Source organism: Strongylocentrotus purpuratus, unplaced genomic scaffold, assembly GCF_000002235.5.
Source record: "Strongylocentrotus purpuratus isolate Spur 01 unplaced genomic scaffold, Spur_5.0 spur5_scaffold_17, whole genome shotgun sequence".
Classification (NCBI taxonomy): domain Eukaryota; kingdom Metazoa; phylum Echinodermata; class Echinoidea; order Camarodonta; family Strongylocentrotidae; genus Strongylocentrotus; species Strongylocentrotus purpuratus.
Genome location: NW_022145602.1, coordinates 16,142,903 through 16,163,978, shown reverse-complemented (window position 1 = coordinate 16,163,978; position 21,076 = coordinate 16,142,903). Strand labels below are relative to the sequence as shown.

The window sequence follows — 21,076 nt, the reverse complement described above, 5'->3', positions numbered from 1 at the left end:
AGATAAATCAAATCATATCAAATCAAATCAAATCAAATCAAACCTTAGATTAGTTGCGTATAGAAGCGGGGTAAAGAGGGGCACGGGCCCAGGACGCGGCACTAGGAGAGGGTGCAAAGAGAAAAAAGGGGGGCATAGGGGGCACGTGCCACCCCCCCCCCCCCCCCCCCCCCCACAAAAAAACAAAAATCCAAGATCGATTGAACTTTGTGTAGACCTCTCCCCCAGGACGTCTATCAATTACATGTATGTATGAGAGAGATTGAGGGCGCTACAACGGCGTTAAGACGTCTTATTGCATCCTCTACTTCAAGAAATAAAACATCTACAAATATCACCGAAAGGAATAACCATCCGTTTGCTACGTCAAGTACATCAAGTTTCTACTACGATATATTGCAAATATCGGGGATTCTTTTTTGGATTTAAAACGGTACCTTTAGTTTTATTGCGTATTTTGAACTGAGTTCTAAACATGTATGCCGAGAAATCTACACCACACCCTGAATCGCATCTGCCAAAAGGACCTAAACCTGTCTTTATCAGGACTGACGGTATAAGAAATGAGGATAAGAAGCCAATTACAGGTGATGTTAGTCTAGTGAAAGTGCGCAGCAACCTAGCAACGCCTGACGCTTCTTCGCATACCGCACTCGAAGACAGCACGACGCAGGATGAAAACACCCAACAAACCAACACGAACAAGATAAGGCAAACTCGTCTAGCGGACTTCGTTTCTAAGCTTGTACATCGGCCAGCGCAGAATAGCAATGCTGACTCGGCCTCGGCCGAAGTCTTGGATCTGCGATCACCCAGAAGAACAAGATCCGCCTCGCGCATTGAATCATCGTCCACCTACGCATCAGATGGAGTGATCCATTACGCGAAACCGCAAAGCAAGACTCGCGATGAAATCAAGCACGCGCAAGATACAGTCAGCGATGACCAACAGAGCGAAAGTGGTGAGGATGACTCATCTCTGTCACCTGAGTCTCCCGCGAAAACTTCGACCACTAAAGGAAGAATACCTCTGAAACGAAAGAAGAAATCACCAAAGAAAAAGAAATAAATACTAGTACAATGTGACTACAAAAAAAAATCAGAAAAATTGATACTGAAGCAACATGAACGAAGGACAAAGCAACTGTGAAACTGTAAAAAACAAAATTGATAACAATGTTCACTTTGTTACGTTAAATGTGCGAGGGATACGTGAAGTGATGAAGCGAAAGAAAATATTCCTTTGGCTCCATCGCCAAAAGTGCGACATTGAATTTTTGCAAGAGACCTTTTTGTCAAGAAACATAGAAAATATAGTATCTAAAGAATGGAAAGGACTTTGCTTGTTTGATCATGGTACAAACCATTCCAAAGGTGTACCAATTTTAGTCAAGGAAGGTCTCCCTATTACGGTCATCGACAAACATTTCAAAGGTGATGGTAGGGCTATTGCACTGAGATTTTCGTATTAAGATCGAATGTATTTATGTATAAATGTGTATGCTCCAGCAAAATACACACTGAAAGAACATTTCTATTCATCTTCATGTATATGGGTGAAAAAGATTAGAAAACTAAATGACGTTATGATCGCAGGTGGAGACTGGAACTGTGTACAAAACAAAAAACTAGACACAAGTGGAGTCTCATATGCATATTTACCAAAACAGAATTTTGTTAAAATTTCGGAAAAATAATAACTTAGTAGATGTGTGGAGAAACATGTTTCCAGAGAGGAAACAGTTTACGTGGAGGCAGCTGTCACTGAACATTTATTCAAGACTAGATTATTGGCTCATGTCGAAAGAGCATTTTTCATATATTTACTCAATCGACATAAAACTAGTGTTGAAATGCGATCATAACGGGGTATCCATGAAACTTAAAATATATGCACAAAGTATGGGAAAGGGTTGTTGGAAACTGAATAATTCTATCCTGAAGGATGAAGTGTTTAAAGAAAATGTTCGTAAGGTTAATATTGAATTTAGTCAATTTGATAAACAGCTAAGGTGGGAAATGTGTAAAATTAAAATTAAAGAATTTAGTACAAAATATACAGTTGATGTTAATACAAGAAAAAAGAAATATATTGCTAATATGGAAAGTGAATATGATAACTTGTGTAAGAAAATAGATGAGGGTTCATGTGCATATGATATAGATAGAATGAAGTGTTTGAGACAAAAGATAGACAAGTGGTATGAATATCAGTGCAAAGGTGCATTTGTTAGATCTCGGGCAAGGTGACTTGAATTTGGTGAAAAGTCAACAAGATATTTTCTTCAGCTTGAAAAAGCTAAAGGGAAAAAGAAAGAAATAGATTGTCTTGAAAGTAACGGAAAAATTATCAAAGATGAACAGAAAATTTTGACAGGTATACGAGAATTTTATTGTAAACTCTACAAGGGAAATAATACCGAGGCTGTGTTTAAAGAATACGTATCTGATATCAACTTAAATGTTTTGAATGAAGAAGATGCAAATTTATGTGAGGGAAAGATCACAGAGGATGAATGCTGGGAAGCATTGAAGTCAATGAAGATGAACAAATCACCTGGAAGCGATGGACTCAGTGTTGAATTTTATAAATGCTTCTGGGGGGATATCAAACATATGGTAATTGACAGTCTGAATGAGGGTTACGACAAACAACAATTGTCGTGCATACAAAGTCAAGCTATCCTTACTCTATTATATAAGAAAAGTAACAAAAATGTTTTAGATAATTGGCGACCTTTTTCGCTGTTAAACATTGATTATAAACTTGCAGCTCGCATTCTTTCAATACGATTACAGAAAGTTATATATAAACTTGTATCACAGGATCAGGCTGGTTTTTTAAAAAACCGCTCTGCATCTGAATGTACCAGACTAATTCAGGATACTATTGATTATTGTCTTTTTGGAAACAAACCAGTTGTTATGATGTTCTTGGATTTCAAAAAAGCGTTTGATACCATTGGTCATGTTTTTTTATTGTCCTTGTTACGGGAACTTAAATTTAAAGATTCGTTTTTAAGATGGATTGAAACGTTATATAATGGTGCTCATGGTCGTGTCTTAAATTTTGGTTGGATATCCGACAAATTTGCAATAGAAAGAGGCGTTAGGCAAGGTTGTCCACTTTCTCCACTTTTATTTATAATAATTGCAGAGGTTTTAGGGAAAAGAATTAAACAAAACGCCAAAATAGAGGGAATCCAAGTCCCAGACTTCAATGAAGATCAAGCTGATTTTAAAGATATACGTATCGTTCAATACGCAGACGATACGACGATTATTACTAGATCTGTTAAATGTGTTAAAGAAATAATGAAAGAAGTAGAACTGTTTGGAGCACATGCGGGACCAAAAATTAACCGGACCAAATCAAATCTTATGAAACTTAATATAAATGATGATGGATTTGAAGATTTATATTTCACCGAAGACCCTATAAAATGTCTTGGTATTTATGTAGGTAAAAATTATTTTGACGTTCAAAATTTAAACTGGGAAAGTTAGGTAGAGAAAATAAAGAATACCTTGGATTTATGGAAAATGAGAAAACTTACATTGTACGGAAAAGTTGTTGTGATTAAACATTTAGTTATGTCTCAGATAGTACATACTGCCACGGCAGTTCCGATCCATCCTAAAATAATTAAACGTATAAATAAACTGGCTTACACATTTTATGGAATTCTAAAACAGAAAAGGTAAAACTAAACAGCTGTCACAATCCTGAAGTAGAAGGAGGGTTGGGAATGATCGACTTAGAGTCAAAATGCCGGTCACTCCGTCTTTCATGGATTCATAAATATTTAAGAGATGAACAAAGTGCTTGGAAAATTTTGTTTAGATATTGGATCAAGAAAATTGGGGATTTGCCACTTTGTTTGCATTTTAATTGCAAAAAGAGCGATATGTGTCGTATTTGTAGAAAAAAACAGTTGCCTAACTTTTATGTTGACATGTTTTGTTCTTGGGCTGATTTAAAATACATTGATATGTTTAAAGTAACAGATATTGAAAATGAAATGATTTGGTATAATAGCAATATCAAAGATATGAATGAGTTATTGTATTTTCCGAACTGGATGAGAAACAATATTTTTAAAGTGAAACAAGTCTTAGTAAACGGTATCTGGAAAGAAGTTGATTCTATTTGTATTAATATTCAAGAAAATGAAGTACTTTCCGCCTTCAAATTGGCAAAGTTAAAAAGTGCATTTCCGAATTTTTGGTTGCAGAAATTACGTAATAGGTTACAATATGTAAATAGTCCACCGTCTGCAGTGGAATCCAGTATAATAGAAATAGTAACAGGTGACTCCATTGATGTAGCGGTCATGAAAGCCAAACACTATTGTAATTTGATGTTAGAACAAAATAGACAGGATCTGCCGTGCATTTATTTTTGGAACGCTTATTTTGGTTTACCTGATGAGTTTAACTGGAAAACGGTGCTCCATTATAAATTTTACTTTATAAATGACAACAGAATTAAGCAGTTTAATTTTAAATATCTTCATAGAATATTGCCCAGTAAAGACAATTTATGTAAATGGAAGATTAAAAATAATAATCTATGTGATATATGTAAGATTCCAGATACAACTAACCACCTTCTCCTGGCTTGCAAGAAGGTTTCGCTTTTTTTGGAAGATTGTATCCAAATTAATTGATACTTCTTTTAATTTTAAAATCTTTTTGAACGAAGAAATTCTTTTAATAGGTTATGAAATAGAGAGAAGAGAAATGAATCTTGTCAATCTTATTTTAAACTTCGCTCAGTTTATTATCTATAGAAACTATATTAGAGAATGTTTTGGAAGTGAAAAGCACAGGATACATGCTGTATATTTGATAAAAGAGTTAAAGGTGGAAATTCGCACCTATCTCAATATGAAATGTAATCAAAAGAAATTCGATACAAACGAAGTTACAAAAGTTACAAAAATGTTTTCATTATTTTAGTAATAATAATAATAATACATAACATTTATTAGGCGCTTAATACTGATGTTTCTAAGTGCACAGTGTTCTGATTAAGAGAAGACTATAACCCGTAGAATTAAATTAGAAGAAAAAGCAAAAATACAAAAGTAACATAGATAAGGTAAGAAAAACAGTGGCAATCAACTAAATAAAGACAAATATGGTGCGCACCTCCATTGACCGACGCACAACTGCAATTTACAATTTGAAAAGATAGGTTTTGAGTAGAGATTTAGAGAGTAAGTGATTATGTCACATTAGTTTCATGTTCTGTACTATGTATGATATGTTACAACTGCATGAATTCTGTATTTAAACACTGTTGTAAATAGCTGTTATTTTATGATATGAACAAATAAAGTCCCTCGAAAGAGGATAAATAGAAGGAAAAAAATTACATGTATGTGCCCCCAAACATCAAACTCTGGCTACGGCCCTGAATAGAAGAGAAGGTAGAGACGGTATAGTTCCTAAAGGAAATTCTGCACCCTGATCCTAAGTAAATTCCATATTTAAATGCGAAACTCCTCTTAAGCTCCAACCATCCCACCCCCCCCCCACTCCTCGGTACGGATTTACGCCCCTGATTCTCCCCCCCCCCCCTCCCCACCGTCATTTCAAGTAGTTTCTTTTCTGTCTGGTAACAGACTAAGGTTTCCAGTTGTTGAGCAGAATGCCCAGGCCACTTTGTCACGTGATATTACTTGCGTCACAATGCCCACAGGACCGACTCATTGAGCAAGAGATATGTATTCTTTTGTTTGGTTGATAACCTCGACTAGTTATTTGTATTTTCCTCTGGTTTCGTTTTTGTACCACACGATTCAACTGACTCGGTGCATTAGGTAACTACTCAATGCCACGTCACCAGGAGTTGAATTACAGACTCACGTAGCCTATGCATTTCATTTATACCGGTTATCCATCACTTCTACATGGAAAGCTGATGGAACGAAGCACATCTGCAAATGCAATGTGCATTAGTTTGATTTCTAGATCATTTACTTCGACACACTTCATATTTTGGCATCTGTCACACCGGATTCATGAACCATAGACAAACTCTCCTCTTATCTTGTGAAAGAGACATTGTTAACGCCTTCATAACACGTTCTAGAAGAGACCCCTCGTGTCACTTGTTGCCAGTTACTTTTATTTGAACTGTGTAAGCTTACGTGTGAGTCCTTTTAAGTCGGCTATAATTGGATAAATATTTCTGAGAAAAGGACTCGACGCCTCATTCCACGATTCATTGAGCAGGATCAAGGCAGGGATCTAGGCAAACAGTGAGTACAATTAATATATCATTTTTGACTCGTTACCTCTAAATTTGGTTGATCCAATAAGCAATAGCCACTTTATAAGCTCATCGGAACAGAGTTATATACAATCTATGTATATATTACAGAAACCCTTATCCTAATTATATATCATAAACCATAAACCGTATCCGGACACCTACCCCCTGGACATCCTAGGGCAACCACCCTCTATGACGACTATCCTCCGGACAACTACCACCCGGACAACTACCCCCTAAGATAGTTGTCCAGGGGGTAGGTATCCTAGAGGATGGTTGTCGTAGGGGGTAGTTGCTAGGGTAGTCCTAGAGGGTGGTTGCCCTACACAGTAAAAACGCTGTTTAAAAAAGTGATGTTCACTTACAGTTGTACACTATCTTAAACAACAGTTGATCAAATTGTAAACAATGTTGCTCGAAACAGAAGTAATTTTGTTAAACATTCGTTGTTTAAAATTTAATGACTGCTATATTTACTATACGAGAGCTTTTAGACAGTGTTGTTTACATATGACGTCATGTGTCTCGTGCCAGTAAAGTGCGTGTTGGCTAAAGGCTTTATTTCACATTGTTATGTTTAGAAACAGGTTCCTTGAAACTAACATGCAATTGAAATTGACATGCCACTTAGAAATGCAGTGCAGCTGTTAAGGCACAGCTCATTGTTATTCATATTAGATGCATACACACAATGCAAGTGTATGCAAGGGTCTTCTGTTGACTACACAGATTGATACATATGTAAAAGCACATGGACATTGAGTCTGGATTAAACTACCAAAGCAACCACACGTGTTTCTGCAGGCTCCATTTTGTTTGTCTCTATACTTACATTTATTTAGCTTAATAGTTATTACTTTCCAACCCACAACACAACACACATCATGGCCGACCAAGCTACCGACGCGCTTCTAAGTGACTGGGGATTCAATGGCTTAATTGAAATCACTTTTCTATTAACCAATTTGAAGTTTTTAACTTATAGCGTAAGTTCACAGTTAAAATTTTCGGTATCTGTACGCAAATGTCAGAATATAGGTAGACTTAAAATCGTCGCGTCATGCAGTGCGGCACTGATCGCGCACTCGGTTATAACGTGTGCTAAATTCCTTGCCATAGAGATTGCATGCATCCCTATATATGCAGTTTATACGTGCGTGCATGCGCGCTCATGCAAAATGGGCACTGTTTTGGCGCTAATTCATGAATTGCAGAATTACCCTAGTCTTCATATACCTATATAGAGACCCAGAAGTAGTGGTGCACTTATTCAGAGTATCAAACCCAAATTATACCCCTTTATACAACCCTTTTGTTGTAAACAACCCCCACTGAACAACAGCTCCTTTTTAAACAACTTTCTTTAAACAACCCAGTTGGTTTAAACAACCCCCACTGAACAACAGCTCCATTTTAAACAACTTTCTTTAAACAACCCAGTTGGTGTAAACAACCCCCACTGAACAACAGCTCCTTTTTAAACAACTTTCTTTAAACAACCCAGTTGGTGTAAACAACCCCCACTGAACAACAGCTCCTTTTTAAACAACTTTCTTTAAACAACCCAGTTGGTGTAAACAACCCCCACTGAACAACAGCTCCTTTTTAAACAACTTTCTTTAAACAACCCAGTTGGTGTAAACAACCTCCACTGAACAACAGCTCCGTTTTAAACAACCGTCTTTAAACAACACCGGTTGTTTAAATTGTGATTTTAAACAAGTTGTTCAAAATGTTGATCAACTAAGTGTTTAAACTTTAAACAATTCGAGTTGCTTAACATATTAAACAACTCTTAGATCAGGTCACCCGTTAATCAAGAGTTGTTTAAACTTTTAAACAACTTGTTCACAAAAATTTTAACTGTGTAGGGGTAGTTTTCCTGGGGGGTAGTTGTCCTAGGGGGTAGTTATCTGGGGTAGTTGTTCAGGGGTAGTTGTCCCGGGGGGTAATCGTCCTAGGGGGTAGTTGTCATAGGGGGTAGTTTTCGTAGGGGAAGATTTGCTTTTATTGTTGTTGTTGATGGTCATGTTGATGGTAATGGTGATGATTCGTGACCTCATGACCTTAGAGAAATTTTCAACATTCGGGCAATGTTAGGCGATTTGCATAAAACTTTTGAGTCAAATGTACCATGATGATGCATGATAGGTGTATTCCCAGCTTTTGAAGGGAGTAGGATGCACTTCTGATGTTTATCTTGTAATTTAAAGTCATGTATAGGTTTTAAAGGTCAAAGACAGATCGAAATAGTTATCATGGAATAGTGACAATGAATACTGTTACAGTATTGATTGATTGATTGATCCATTTTATTTCAAGTTCAGTACTTTAAAAAATATGGTTGTAAACATTTACGATGTACATAATTATAACAAGCGACCTTAATATGTGAAACAAAGTAATTAAATTTAAATACAATTTGTGTTGGGAAATGAAATAGGGTGTATCAGTAAAAGCCTATGTGGCTTGACAAGTTGATACATCCATTACAAAGAATAAAACATATTCTATCAATTTCAGGTAGTTGACGGTTACATACTAAATTGCGTTTAACTTAAACATAATCGGACAGTAAACGGCGCTTGTACTTATTTTTTAAAGGAATTTCCAAATTGAGTATTGCGTATCAAGGGGGATCATGAATTCATTATAATGAGACCAACGAACCGAATAAACTAAAAAAAGAGAGTGAGATGTGACTTTTGATTGATGGAAAAACTGGTTGTTAGAAATATCTTAATTCGTTCAAAAGTTTATACATGAATATCATGTGTTCCATATACATGGAGGTCCCTTCAGCACATCAAAACTGCTTTGCAAGAGAGCCCTGTCTTTAATTACAGTCAAACCTGCTCCAGTGACTACCTGTCTACAAAGAACACCTGTCTAACAATACAAGGCAACGTACCAGTCCACTATGCCAAGGATGAAATCATTCGCCAGATAATATTATCAAGGTAGGGAAGGATTAAATCAACATGGGCATTTGAAAGAAATGTAGAAATGGTGTCATGGTCGAGTGGTCTACGTTGTAACTGGTAATTAAAAGTGTTTTATAAAATATAGAATACGTAACCAAAAAGAACAAGAACAAAATATAGATTAGAATTGGAAACTAGTTGTGGACTTTTGATCACATCTAAAATAAACAATTCTACATTGTACATTTTATTGAAAGCAATACAACACCACACATATGATTAAAGTTAAAGATCGGACTCTTGAATTGTTCCCAAAAGACTCAAAAAGGTGATATGTTTAGAGATGTTTGGCAGCCTGACAAAGACCATTGACTTGAACAGTCAAATCCGAATTGGACTCTGCCCAAAATCGCTTTAAATTATATAAGTATTGACCCCTAAAAACCGTAAGCTGCCGTCACTTTCTCATACCCATTCCGTTTTGTTTCAAACTTCCACAGTATTTAATTTTATCAATGCACATAACCTAAATGTCACGCTCCAATAATCACGTATGATATAATTAGCGCCCTCTAAAGTTCAGTAATCTTTCAATCGTGCCTGGCCAAAGCCGTACCCTTTTTGGACTGAGATACTTCAAGATATGACCTTTCCCTCGATTACAAAAATATGTACCTCACCACTGACCGAATTTGCGAAAATTGAAAAATGTTCCTTTTTTCTAGGTGTTTTGGTGATACACTGATGTCATCTTCAAACTTTCACTAGGAATTTGACACGAGAATCAGAAGATAGAGCCTGTCGGACAAAATTAAACACAGCACTAACAGATTTTGATGAATTCATGAACTTGTAGCAAGGAGAGAGAACCTTAGGTTACACTAGGAATGTGGAAGAAGATTTTCAAAAAGGGGGTCAGTCGTAAAGGCAAAGCAAAAAGTCCGATCCACAGAGACAGTAAGGAGGAACAAGATGGCTGTGTCGAAGATTTGCAGAGTGCACTAAACAGTGCTAAGCATTATGGACAACTTGACCTCATCCAAGAACTGATCGGTAGAGGAGCCGAGGTGAATAAAGTCGATAATGACAGTTTTACTGCACTACTGCTAGCTTTAGATGGTCGACTTGATGTCACTAAATATCTCATCAGTCAAGGAGCCGAGGTGAATAACAGCGGAAATCTTAGTTTGAACCCGTTACGTGTAAGTCGTAAAGGCAACGCCAAAAGTCCGATCCACAGAGACAGTAAGGAGGGAAATGAACAAGATGGCCGTGTTGAGGATTTACAGGGTGCACTAAGCAGTGCTGCGCAGATTGGACAACTTGACCTCATCCAAGAACTGATCGGTAGAGGAGCCGAGGTGAATAAAGTTGATAATGACGGTAGGACTGCGTTACAGCTAGCTGTACTGAATGGCCATCTTGATGTTACTAAATATATCATCAATCAAGGAGCCGAGGTGAACAACGGCGGAAACCTTAGTGTGACCCCGTTACGTGTAGCTGCAGGGTTTGGTCATCTTGATATTACCAAATTTCTGATCAGTCAAGGAGCCGAGGTTAATAATGGCGGAACTGAGGGTTTGACCCCATTACATCAAGCTGCAGAATATGGTCATCTTGATGTGACCAAATTTCTCATCAGTCAAGGAGTTGAAGTGAAGAAAGAAAATAAAGGGGGTTGGACCCCATTACATCTAGTGGCCAATACTGGTCATCTTGATGTCACCAAATTTCTCATCAGTCAAGGAGCTGAAGTGAATGAAGATGATAATGATGGTTGGACCCCATTACATTTAACTGCATCTAATGGACATCTTGATGTCAGCATATTTCTGATCAGTCAAGGAGCTGAAGTCAATGAGAGCAGCAATGGAGGAAGGACCCCATTACAACTAGCTGCCTATAATGGTCATCTTGATGTCACCGAATATCTGATCAGTCAAGGAGCTGAAGTGAATAAAGTTGATAATGGTGGTAGGACTCCATTACAGCTAGCTGCATCTAATGGTCATCTTGATGTCACCAAATATCTGATCAGCCAAGGAGCTGAAGTGGATAAAGATGATAATAAGGGTTTTACCCCATTACATCTTGCTGCATCTAATGGTCATCTTGATGTCACCAAAAATCTGATCAGTCAAGGAGCTGAAGTGAATAAAGATGATAATGATGGTTGGACTGCATTAAAACTAGCTGCATATAATGGTCATATTGATGTTACCAAAGAACTAATCAGTCAATGTGCTGAAGTGAGTAAAGTTGATAAGGAGGGTTGGACCCCATTACTTTCAGCTGCATCTAATGGTCATCTTGATGTCACCGAATGTCTGATCAGTCAAGGAGCTGAAGTCAATGAGAGCAGCAATGATGGTAGGACCACATTACATGTTGCTGCACAGAATGGTCATCTTGATGTCACCAAATATCTCATCAGTCAAGAAGCTGAAGTGAACAAAGATGGTAATGATGGTAGGACCCCATTACAACTAGCTGCACAGAATGGTCATCTTGATGTCATCAAATATCTGATCAGTCAAGGAGCTGAAGTGAATAAAGGTGATAATGATGGTTCGACCCTATTACAACTAGCTGCATCTAATGGTCATCTTGATGTCACCCACTACCTGATCAGTCAAGGAGCAGAAGTGAATAAAGACGATAATGATGGTTGGACTGCATTACATTCAGCTGCTAATAAAGGACATCTTGATGTTGTCACAGAATTAATCAGTCAAGGAGCTGATGTTGATAAGGCTAGTGACAAAGGATGGTCAGCCTTATACCTTGCCGCAGCTGCTGGTCATGTTCGTGTTTCAAGTGCTTTGCTTCGTCAGCAATCTGGGCTGGCCACATCAAATATAATTCCTTGGACGGAGTTTCATTCCGCTGCAGAGAGAGGCGATCTTGATTACGTGAAAAATCAAGTCAGTCAAGGAGCCGAGCTGGGTAAAGCCGGTTCTTTTGGTTGGACAGCCTTACAACTTGCAGCAAGTAACGGACACCTTGATATGATCAAATATTTGCTAAGTCAAGGAGCTGATGTGAATTCTAGCAACTCTTTTGGTAGGTGTGCCTTGCATAATGCTGCGACGAAAGGGAAGTTGGATGTCGTGGAATATCTGATCAGTGAAGGGGCCGATATGAATATGGGAAATGACTATGGATCGACTGCCCTGCATTTTGCATCAACATATGGCCATTTAGATATCGTGAAATCCCTAATCAGTCATGGAGTGGAGGCAGATATTGGTAACGCAATTGGAGCCACTGCTCTCCATTATGCTTTATGTAATCGTCAGATCGACATTACCAAGTATCTGCTCAGCCAAGGCTCTGAACTGAATATGAGAAGCGTGAGGCCCTCCGTCATCTTACAATTCGATGGACAGTATGGTCACTATGATGGTGTGCGATGTGTGCATAGTCGTGTAGTTCAAGCAGTTAGCAGACTAATTGATTCTCTCACTGTCTTTAGAGGTGCTACAGAAAGTGATCTTGGTAGAAGCAAATATCAAGATGGCGATGAGGAAAAGACAGTTCAAGGTGGAATTGTTATTGTGCAAAGGCCACTTATATTGTCTGATCTTGACATTCAAGATATTCTTGCAAGTCAAGGAGGCAGAACAGTTAGTCGCACATCATTACAATATGCTGTAGAAAGTGACAGTTTAGCAGTTGTTCGGTATCTGGTCAGTCAAGGAGCTGAAGTGAAGGAAAGCAACAATGCTGGCTGGACTGCTCTTCATATAGCTGCGCAAATGGGTAATCTTGGTATTGTAGATTATCTACTTGGACAAGGAGCCGAAGTAGCCAAAGGAGACGTTGATGATATCTCGCCTTTGCATGTTGCTGCATTTGTTGGCCATTGTCACGTTACCGAGCATTTGCTTAGGCAAGGAGCAGAGGTCAACGGAGCCACCAAGGAGAAAGGTTCTACAGCCTTACATGTCGGCGTGCAGAATGGTCATCTCGATATCACAAAAGGCTTGCTCAACCACGGAGCCAATGTTGATGCGACAGACAATGGCGGTTGGACTCCCTTGCACATTGCTGCTCAGAACGGTCATATCGATGTTATGAAGTGTCTACTTCAGCAACTTGCAGATGTTAGCAAGGTTACTAAGAAGGGATCATCTGCATTGCATTTGTCTGCTGCAAATGGACATACCGATGTCACAAGATATCTATTGGAGCACGGAGCTGAAGTAAATCTAAGTAAACCTGGAAAGACTGCATTGCAACTGGCTGCAAAACAAGACCAAGTACATGGGACAAGTACAGATACGTGGTGTGCTGAAGGGCAGGAACATCCTTCTTCCTCAAATGGCCGTGCAGATACTGAGGTTTTAACAGAAGATGAGAAGAAGGTATTTGATTTAGTATTCCTATAATTTAATATGAACACAAATTATAGTACTGTTTATCAACATTCTTGCAAGTATCACAATCATACCACTATAAATTGCAAAGGGTTAGCCAGTCTTCAGCCGTAATAATCCTGTTACAATTTTCTTGTGAATGTATGTAGATTGTCTGAATTACGAAAAAGGTTAAAATCATTCCCCAAGGATTTCCCAAAACCTCTCTTGTTCCAGTACATATACATGTAAGTCAAACCTGTCTTAGTGGCCACCTCTCTATAAAAGCCACCTGTGTATCGTGGCCGTTAATCTTTTCTCCGTCGAGAAAGAAATGTATGTTTGAGAATCTGTCTAGAAAGGCTACCTGTCTACAGTGACCACTCTTTCTGTTTCCCATGGGTGATCTTAACAAACATGTTTGACTGTATAATATTTGCTTAAATGTTAACATCTGAATGTATGTAAGTCTATTTGGTGAATAAAGATATGAAAAACTAGAAAAGAAACTGCTTTATAAAGAGCTTTTTTGTTTGTAGATTCTTAATTCTTGAGGCTGTTGTTTTACACAGGTTGTTTGGCAACATCCCCAGAAAGGCTGCACAGCAGTTCATTTAGCCACGCAAAATGGCTACACCTCCATCATTGAGACATTAGTTTCTCATGGCGCCGATCTCAACATCCAGTCCATAGACGGACAGACCTGTCTTCACGAAGCCATAAGTCTTTCAGGTCGGGAGGACAGCAAAGTTGAAGCAACGCCAGCACTCCAAAAGGCAAGATGATGAACTTAAGAACACACTATTCCTGGGATTGTACGACACTTGCTCCAGCGAAAATTGCTGTGCAGTAATTTACTACACTAACCAAATTGCTAACTACAATTATGCAATTGGAATCATACCATTCACACATGAATGAGCATGGCAATTTAACAATGAATAAGTCTCTAAAACTACATTACAAAAAAGAGGTCTTATTCTTGAAAAATGAAATAGGATTCATATAATTCTGAAAACTAAAGAGGATTTGTAAGTCTGAAAATAAAATTAAGCTCATAATTGCAAAAATGACAACAATTCTGTATCACTTTTTGGAATTACAGACCCTTTGGAATAACGAACCTTATTCCATTTTGCGGATTAACAACCTTTGGAGTAATGATACCTATTTAACTTTTGGAATTATAAATAATAATAATAATAATAATAATAATAGCCTAATAGTCCACTCCAAATTTTATTAAACCGAAACGGAAATTCTTATTGCCCAATTAATCGTGAGCCCGGCAGCCACTGAGCAGCGCCAGATCGACGTTGCTCTATCCCTTATTGTTGAACGCCAAACAAGGTAGCAACAACTCCCATCTTTTAACGTCTTTTGGTCTCAGGTAAACGTAAACGAACCATGAGAAAAACAGAACAAAATGTTCGGAATTATGAATCTGTGGATAAATCTTCTAAAACACGAAGGCCTCCCAAAGTTGAGACAATCGTTTCTATTGATAATTCTTTTAGATCTCAGAAGAGTTCTATCAGAATGAATTGTCTCCCAGGAAGGCCCTGGTCTTCTATCTCTTGGACCATGAAGCAAAGTCGGACATCAAGGATAACCAAGGCAACCTACCAGTCCACTATGCCAAGGATGAAGTCATTCGCCAGATGATATTCTCAAGGTGAGGGAGTATTATATTAATTTGGAACAAATATAGAAGCGGTGTCGTAGTCAAGTGATTTAAACACTCGACTTGAAATGCCAAAGGTCGTGGGTTCTTTAGATCCTCTGCATGGCATGTATGTCCTTAACAAAGGCATTTTGTAATCTACAATGCTCTTCTCCATCCAGGTAGTAAATGTGTACCCGCTAGGATGTGAACGCCTATGTGATTTGATAAGCTTGCGCACGACCAAACAACAGTGTGACTGGCTAAAAGGCTCCACAGGGAGTGGAGTGTGCACTGCAAAGTGCCCAGGAACTGGTTGATAATACTGTAAAAAAAAAACTTTAGTCAGATACACTTTAACTGGTATAGTGTGTTTATTATTTTTTTTTTAAATGAAAATTATTAACTTGGCTTTCTTAAATTTGGATTTGGGTTTCCAGCCGAGGTATATCTACAGTTGGTACCAAGGTTTATAATCAAACGCGGATTAAAAAGGGCAATTTCACCTCGGCAGATCCATTAAAAAGTGTTCACTTTGAATTCAGCCAATATGAACACTAGAATAAAGAGTAATACTCAAAAGTGCAGTAATTTCTTTAAAATTTTAGTCAGATATTTTTTTGGCAAGTTGAAATATTAGTTGTGCTGAATTTTCTTTGATTTTTTTTTTCTTTAGATAGTTGAGTCTTTATTTGCAAAAGTGTGTGCAAAAATGCATTTAAGAACGCTAATTGTCCCATACATAACATATGTCCCGTTTTGTCCTGGCCATGTCTTAAATGTCAGTATTCCTGATGATTATATAAACGAGTTTGTAGATATTGTAAAACTATTCAAAAATACTTTTTTTAAAGCATTGAGATGAACGCTGAATATGTGTTCATGAAAGTATGCGGTCATTATTCATTTATGCACCAACAGTTTATTCTATTGTACAAAGGTGGAAGTATTCTTTCCTAGAAGGAAAACAGAAAGTAGTCATATATGAAACACCTTCATTACTTTACCAATGACTATTCTTAAATGCAGAACGTAAGACCTCTCCATGGGTAAAAGATCTGTGGATATTTGATCAAATACCTTTTTCTTGCACAAGTATATCTTGAAGGTTGAAACAATATGTTAATATCACTTTTCTTTGTTGTCATTTGCATAAATTTTCAGGTCTCCTGCCATGAACATCATCAGAGCTGATCGAGGTAACACTCTATGTTAAATAAATAATTTAACATACATTATCATAAACAAATAATGAAAAATATATGATTAATAAGGTTTTCATTTTGATTTTGATTGACATGGGTGCATTGTAAAAACAAGAACAGAACAAGAAAATGTTAAGTAATCGCCAAATTCATATTGAGAAGTACAAATTTCATATTAGAGAGAAATGATAGACGCTTTGATCAGTTTTATTGTTAAACTAAATGTCCATAATTCTTAGAGGGGACTTTTTTTTTTGGAGCCACGAAAGAGAAGCGGGTTGAGTTCTGGTGAAGATAAAAAATAAGTTGTGAGCTTTTTTATTCTTTGAATTTCATTTTGGAGGAACAGATGTAGTTGAAATATCCTCTTTTTTCTTACAATATATGTTTAATACATATCTTTTTTGGATGCAGGGTGTAATGTTAAAAGAAAAGATAAAAAGTATTCTGCTTTTTTTGGTACTTTTATCTCATTTGATTTGTAACTCCAGATATAAAAATGTTCATGCATTTGTATACGCACTGAACATATATTATGTGTAGAAATGAGGGACATAACGTGAGAGTATTTGAAGGAATGTGGGGGTCCATGCGTGTGATTTAATGGCTCGTAGCCTTTACACCTTCTAATCTGTCATAACGTCTTTTGCAATGAAATCCCTCGTTCTTTCCCTCTATTTTTAAACTTGCATTACAATAATAATTTCTATATTGTTTTAAAATTGTTTTTACCTAAAGGAATTAGCGTCCCTGCCGACTGCAAATACCACACAAAAACTGCACACTCGTTTCCCGCACGCACACCCCCTCCCTCCCTCAACAAAAACAAGAAAAAAGAAGAAAAAGAAAACTCAGAAGGATATCAACAGGCGGCCATTATCGGTGTATGGATGTGTGGGTGTGTGTGTATGCGTGTGCGCGGGTGTGGTTGTGTGTGTGTGCGTGTGTGTGTGTGTGTGTGTGTGTGTGTGTGTGTGAAAGAGGACTCGCGCATGATGGTTGTGCTATTTTCCATATAGCTCCGTTTAGTCTCGTTTGACAACGCCCCCTATCGGCAGCCTAACATGTTAGCCTATGGACTTTTACCCCCCAAAAGAAAATAGTTAAAAATTCATTTTTTGTTTAAACGAAAAGCACATCTATCCGACGTACGTTATCACTAGCTCTTCCATTGGAACCCTCATGTCCCATTGACTTTTGGAGGTTCAACCACCGTAATTTGATCAAAATAGGTCGCAGGCTCGCCATTGCCTATATAACACATGTGCAACAAGTCGAACTTGGACTCAATTTGCCACGCGATTGTAAGGTTATAGGTCAAGCACACGAAGGATAACAAGCATGAATTATCATAGATCAGTTCTGATTTGTTCATTATGTCCATTTCAGCCAACCCCCCCCCCCCCCCCCCCACCATAATCTTTCCATTTTGTAAAGACAAGCATTTTGCCGGGGTAAGCAAATACATGAATATTCATGAACGCCATGGACTATTTGATTATTTACAGAGGTGTGCAATTGTGCACCACATCAAACTCCCCTACTTTCAGTCAAATATTTCATTGTATTATGTAGTTTGGTAGGTTTATTTTACTAAATGTTTAATTATCAGATATCAATGATAATTTAAAGATATGGAATAGGTTCTTGTATTTTATATTTAGCAAAGCAATCTCACATACAAAATCACTATCAAGTGTAGTCTGATCCGCCGATTGCCGTTTGCCATATACGTTCAAGGCACTTTTATCTGTGGACTGTGATGTACACAGTTTACTCGTCATTGTAGATTTATGATTAGCCATCTGTCATGTTTTAGTCTTTAATTGTTGACACACATACAATTACCACACACATGAACACTCTCACTTCCCCTCCCCAACACAACATTTCCGCACACCTGGTTCACACATCATACCCAATGGCATATACACCCTGCAACAGAGTGGAACATTCTAGTTTGGTAGTGACGGCGAACTAGCTACCAGCGTGCGAAAATGAGACAACCGGAGCAATATGAATGGTCCGAGGGGTAATTGTTCTAACATCCAGGAGGTATCCTTGTAATCAGAGGATATAATAATTGTCCTGGAGGTAATTGGCTCTTGCAACAAACGTCTTAATGGGTTAATTAGGCCTAAAATAAAAAAAACTTGTTGTATTGCCCTTTGGGCGCCAAAACATGGATCGGTCGGTCGGAAAAGTTTTTTTTTTTGTCGCTCTCTTTGGGCCGATATTTTTCAGATTTGATTTTTTCCGCCCTCTTTTGGCTGATATTTCTCAGTTTTTAATGCTTTAATACATGTGTTTCAACGTCATCATTCCATTGATATATTTTTCACCTCATAATCATCCATGGTTTGCACGAGTGAGAATTTTGTAATAATATGATTTTATGCATTTAGACCATATATCCTATTTAAACAAACAAAATACATATTTTTTATTCAATAATTTTTAAAAATCTAAAAAGCGGTTTAAAAAAAAGGGGAATACAACAAGTTTTTATTCAAGGCCTTATCATGGGTTGATTGTCCAGGTTTTTTTTGGTCCCGAATCGAGTATTGTTTTAAGGGGGTTATTATCCTGGGATGATATAGTCCATTTGGTGATTGTCCCATGGGGTTATTCTCCCAGGGGGAAATTGTCGTAGGGGGTAATTTTCGGGGGCGTAATGAGTATTACATTTATAATTATTGTTGCATAACGTGAAGTTCCTCGTAAATATAAACAGCGTTGCTAAAAGAGATCACATAGGACAAAAAAAACTTTTTCTAGGGCTTCCAGGCATTATATCACACTGCTGCGACTCAAGTTAGAAAAATTGTTTTTTGAAAGTATTTCAAATACAGAATGCATTGAATATTCATAATACCTAAGGCAAGATCTCCTTGCATCATAATTGATACAGTTGTGATAATGTTACAAATGATTTTAACCTCAGACAAATACCATTGTGAAGGCATCTTTGACCATACTGGAGGAGAGCTACAGATCCCGTCATACGGATTCACTCTTTCCATCCCTCCCGGTGCACTGCCAGAGGGTTCTAGTGAAACGATCACTTTAGATGTTCTCAAAGACATTCCACCTGCAATCACTCTGAGACCCGGTGAGATGGTTCTTACCCATGGCTTCCAGTGTCTTCCGTCAGGATTACAATTTGTATCAGAGAAACCTGTCACATTGAAGATTCCTCATTGTGCCAACCTCATCGATCCGACAAAAGTGCAGGTCGTACTGTACTTCTGGAATCACGGTAAAGCAATGTGGTCAAGAAACAGAAAGATCATTAACATGTCGAAATCAGAAGAAGAAGAAAAAAAAAAATTAGTTGTTATAATACCACATACCCTCCAACTAAATGGAGAGCTTTCTAGCCAGTCGCCATTTTACAGGCATGTAATTTCTAATCGTCCCAAACTGAAAGCATCCGAGCAAATACCCGTTTAACAACTGAGTGGGGTAAAGGATCGTAGATAGACATAATGATAATTCGACTAGGATCTAGAACAGGGTGAATATTTACAGTAGTAGTTAATATATTAATAATAATGATACTGTGATTATAATAATAATACTTCTACAAGTACTACTACTACTAATAATAATAATGATAATAATAACAATTTTACTCACGCAAGAATCATCAGTATCAATGCTACTCATCCTTATGACCCTACGATTATTATTACCCCAGCAATTGCAAGGTACCAATTTACATCTTGGTAGCGAGTGGCAAATCACTACAACTTTGACTTCCACTAAGTCACCAAAGAGGTACATCTGATTGGTGATGTAGCTTGAAAATTCCGTCTTTCTTTACAAACAGTGAAACGAAATACAAAGGTCCGAAGAAGCTTGTAACTCAGCGAGTAAAAGCTTATCCAAAAAACAGGTAATGTTTCCACTGATATTGAAGAAAGAACTAAATGTAATCATACTACTACAACCACCACAACAACTACTACAACCACAAACACAACTACTACTAATAACAATTTTGTGTGCAATTCATTTCATTTTTTATTTACAGAAGGAGAAGCTGATCGCATTGTACAAACTTCAAGAACCTGTCTGGTTACATGCAACCACGTGGAGATTTTACTGGAGCACTTTACAATAGGACTACCGGCCTTCATTACAAATCTGTTCTACATGAAAAGCAAACGAATGTCTTTCATGCCTTTTCTTCCAAAGATTATGCCACGGTGTAGGGAAATGCCGCTGGAGTTTCGTATGGCCAACAAACCTCATGGAATATCTTGGGTATGGCATAAATATCTGTCATATGAAGTAATCTCAATGAAATATCCACTATTTTTTTTTATTAAAACACACATACATTAATGCTCACCGATTGCCCACCAAGTGAATAATGATAATTTGATAGGATCGGCTTCATTTTCATTAACATGAAAGACGTAAAACTAAATCCATGCTGTTTGTTATGACTACAAATTCAAGGGATTCAAATAATCTTCAAAAGTTATGTTTTGCATGGTGATATGTGTAATATTCTTTAACTTTGCGCTTTCACTATATGTAGGTAGTCCATAAAAGAATGGTGAACTTGACCAGGCTAATAATGAGAGGAGCGTCGTGGCCTGGTTCATCCAGCCTACCAGCACTCCCTAAAT

The 21,076-nt window shown here is 37.6% G+C and overlaps 1 protein-coding gene across 1 annotated transcript; it reads left to right on the top strand.

The window, feature by feature from the left end:
• Positions 1 to 10,094: 10,094 nt before the first annotated feature.
• LOC753058 (serine/threonine-protein phosphatase 6 regulatory ankyrin repeat subunit C-like) lies at positions 10,095 to 16,447 on the top strand. Its single transcript, XM_030988258.1, has 6 exons — positions 10,095 to 10,788; positions 11,546 to 11,657; positions 11,843 to 13,577; positions 14,141 to 14,344; positions 15,086 to 15,243; positions 16,396 to 16,447. Exons 1-6 carry the CDS (start codon positions 10,095 to 10,097, stop codon positions 16,445 to 16,447), a joined length of 2,955 nt encoding a protein of 984 aa, XP_030844118.1.
• Positions 16,448 to 21,076: the final 4,629 nt, after the last annotated feature.

Coding starts and splice junctions, on each gene's coding strand:
- LOC753058 (XM_030988258.1), top strand. CDS start 10,095: ATGTGGAAGAAGATTTTCAAAAAGGGGGTCAGTCGTAAAGGCAAAGCA. Junction 10,789..11,545: donor TAATAATGGCGGAACTGAGG/GTTTGACCCCAT, acceptor ATGTCTGATCAG/TCAAGGAGCTGAAGTCAATG. Junction 14,345..15,085: donor CAACGCCAGCACTCCAAAAG/GCAAGATGATGA, acceptor TAATTCTTTTAG/ATCTCAGAAGAGTTCTATCA.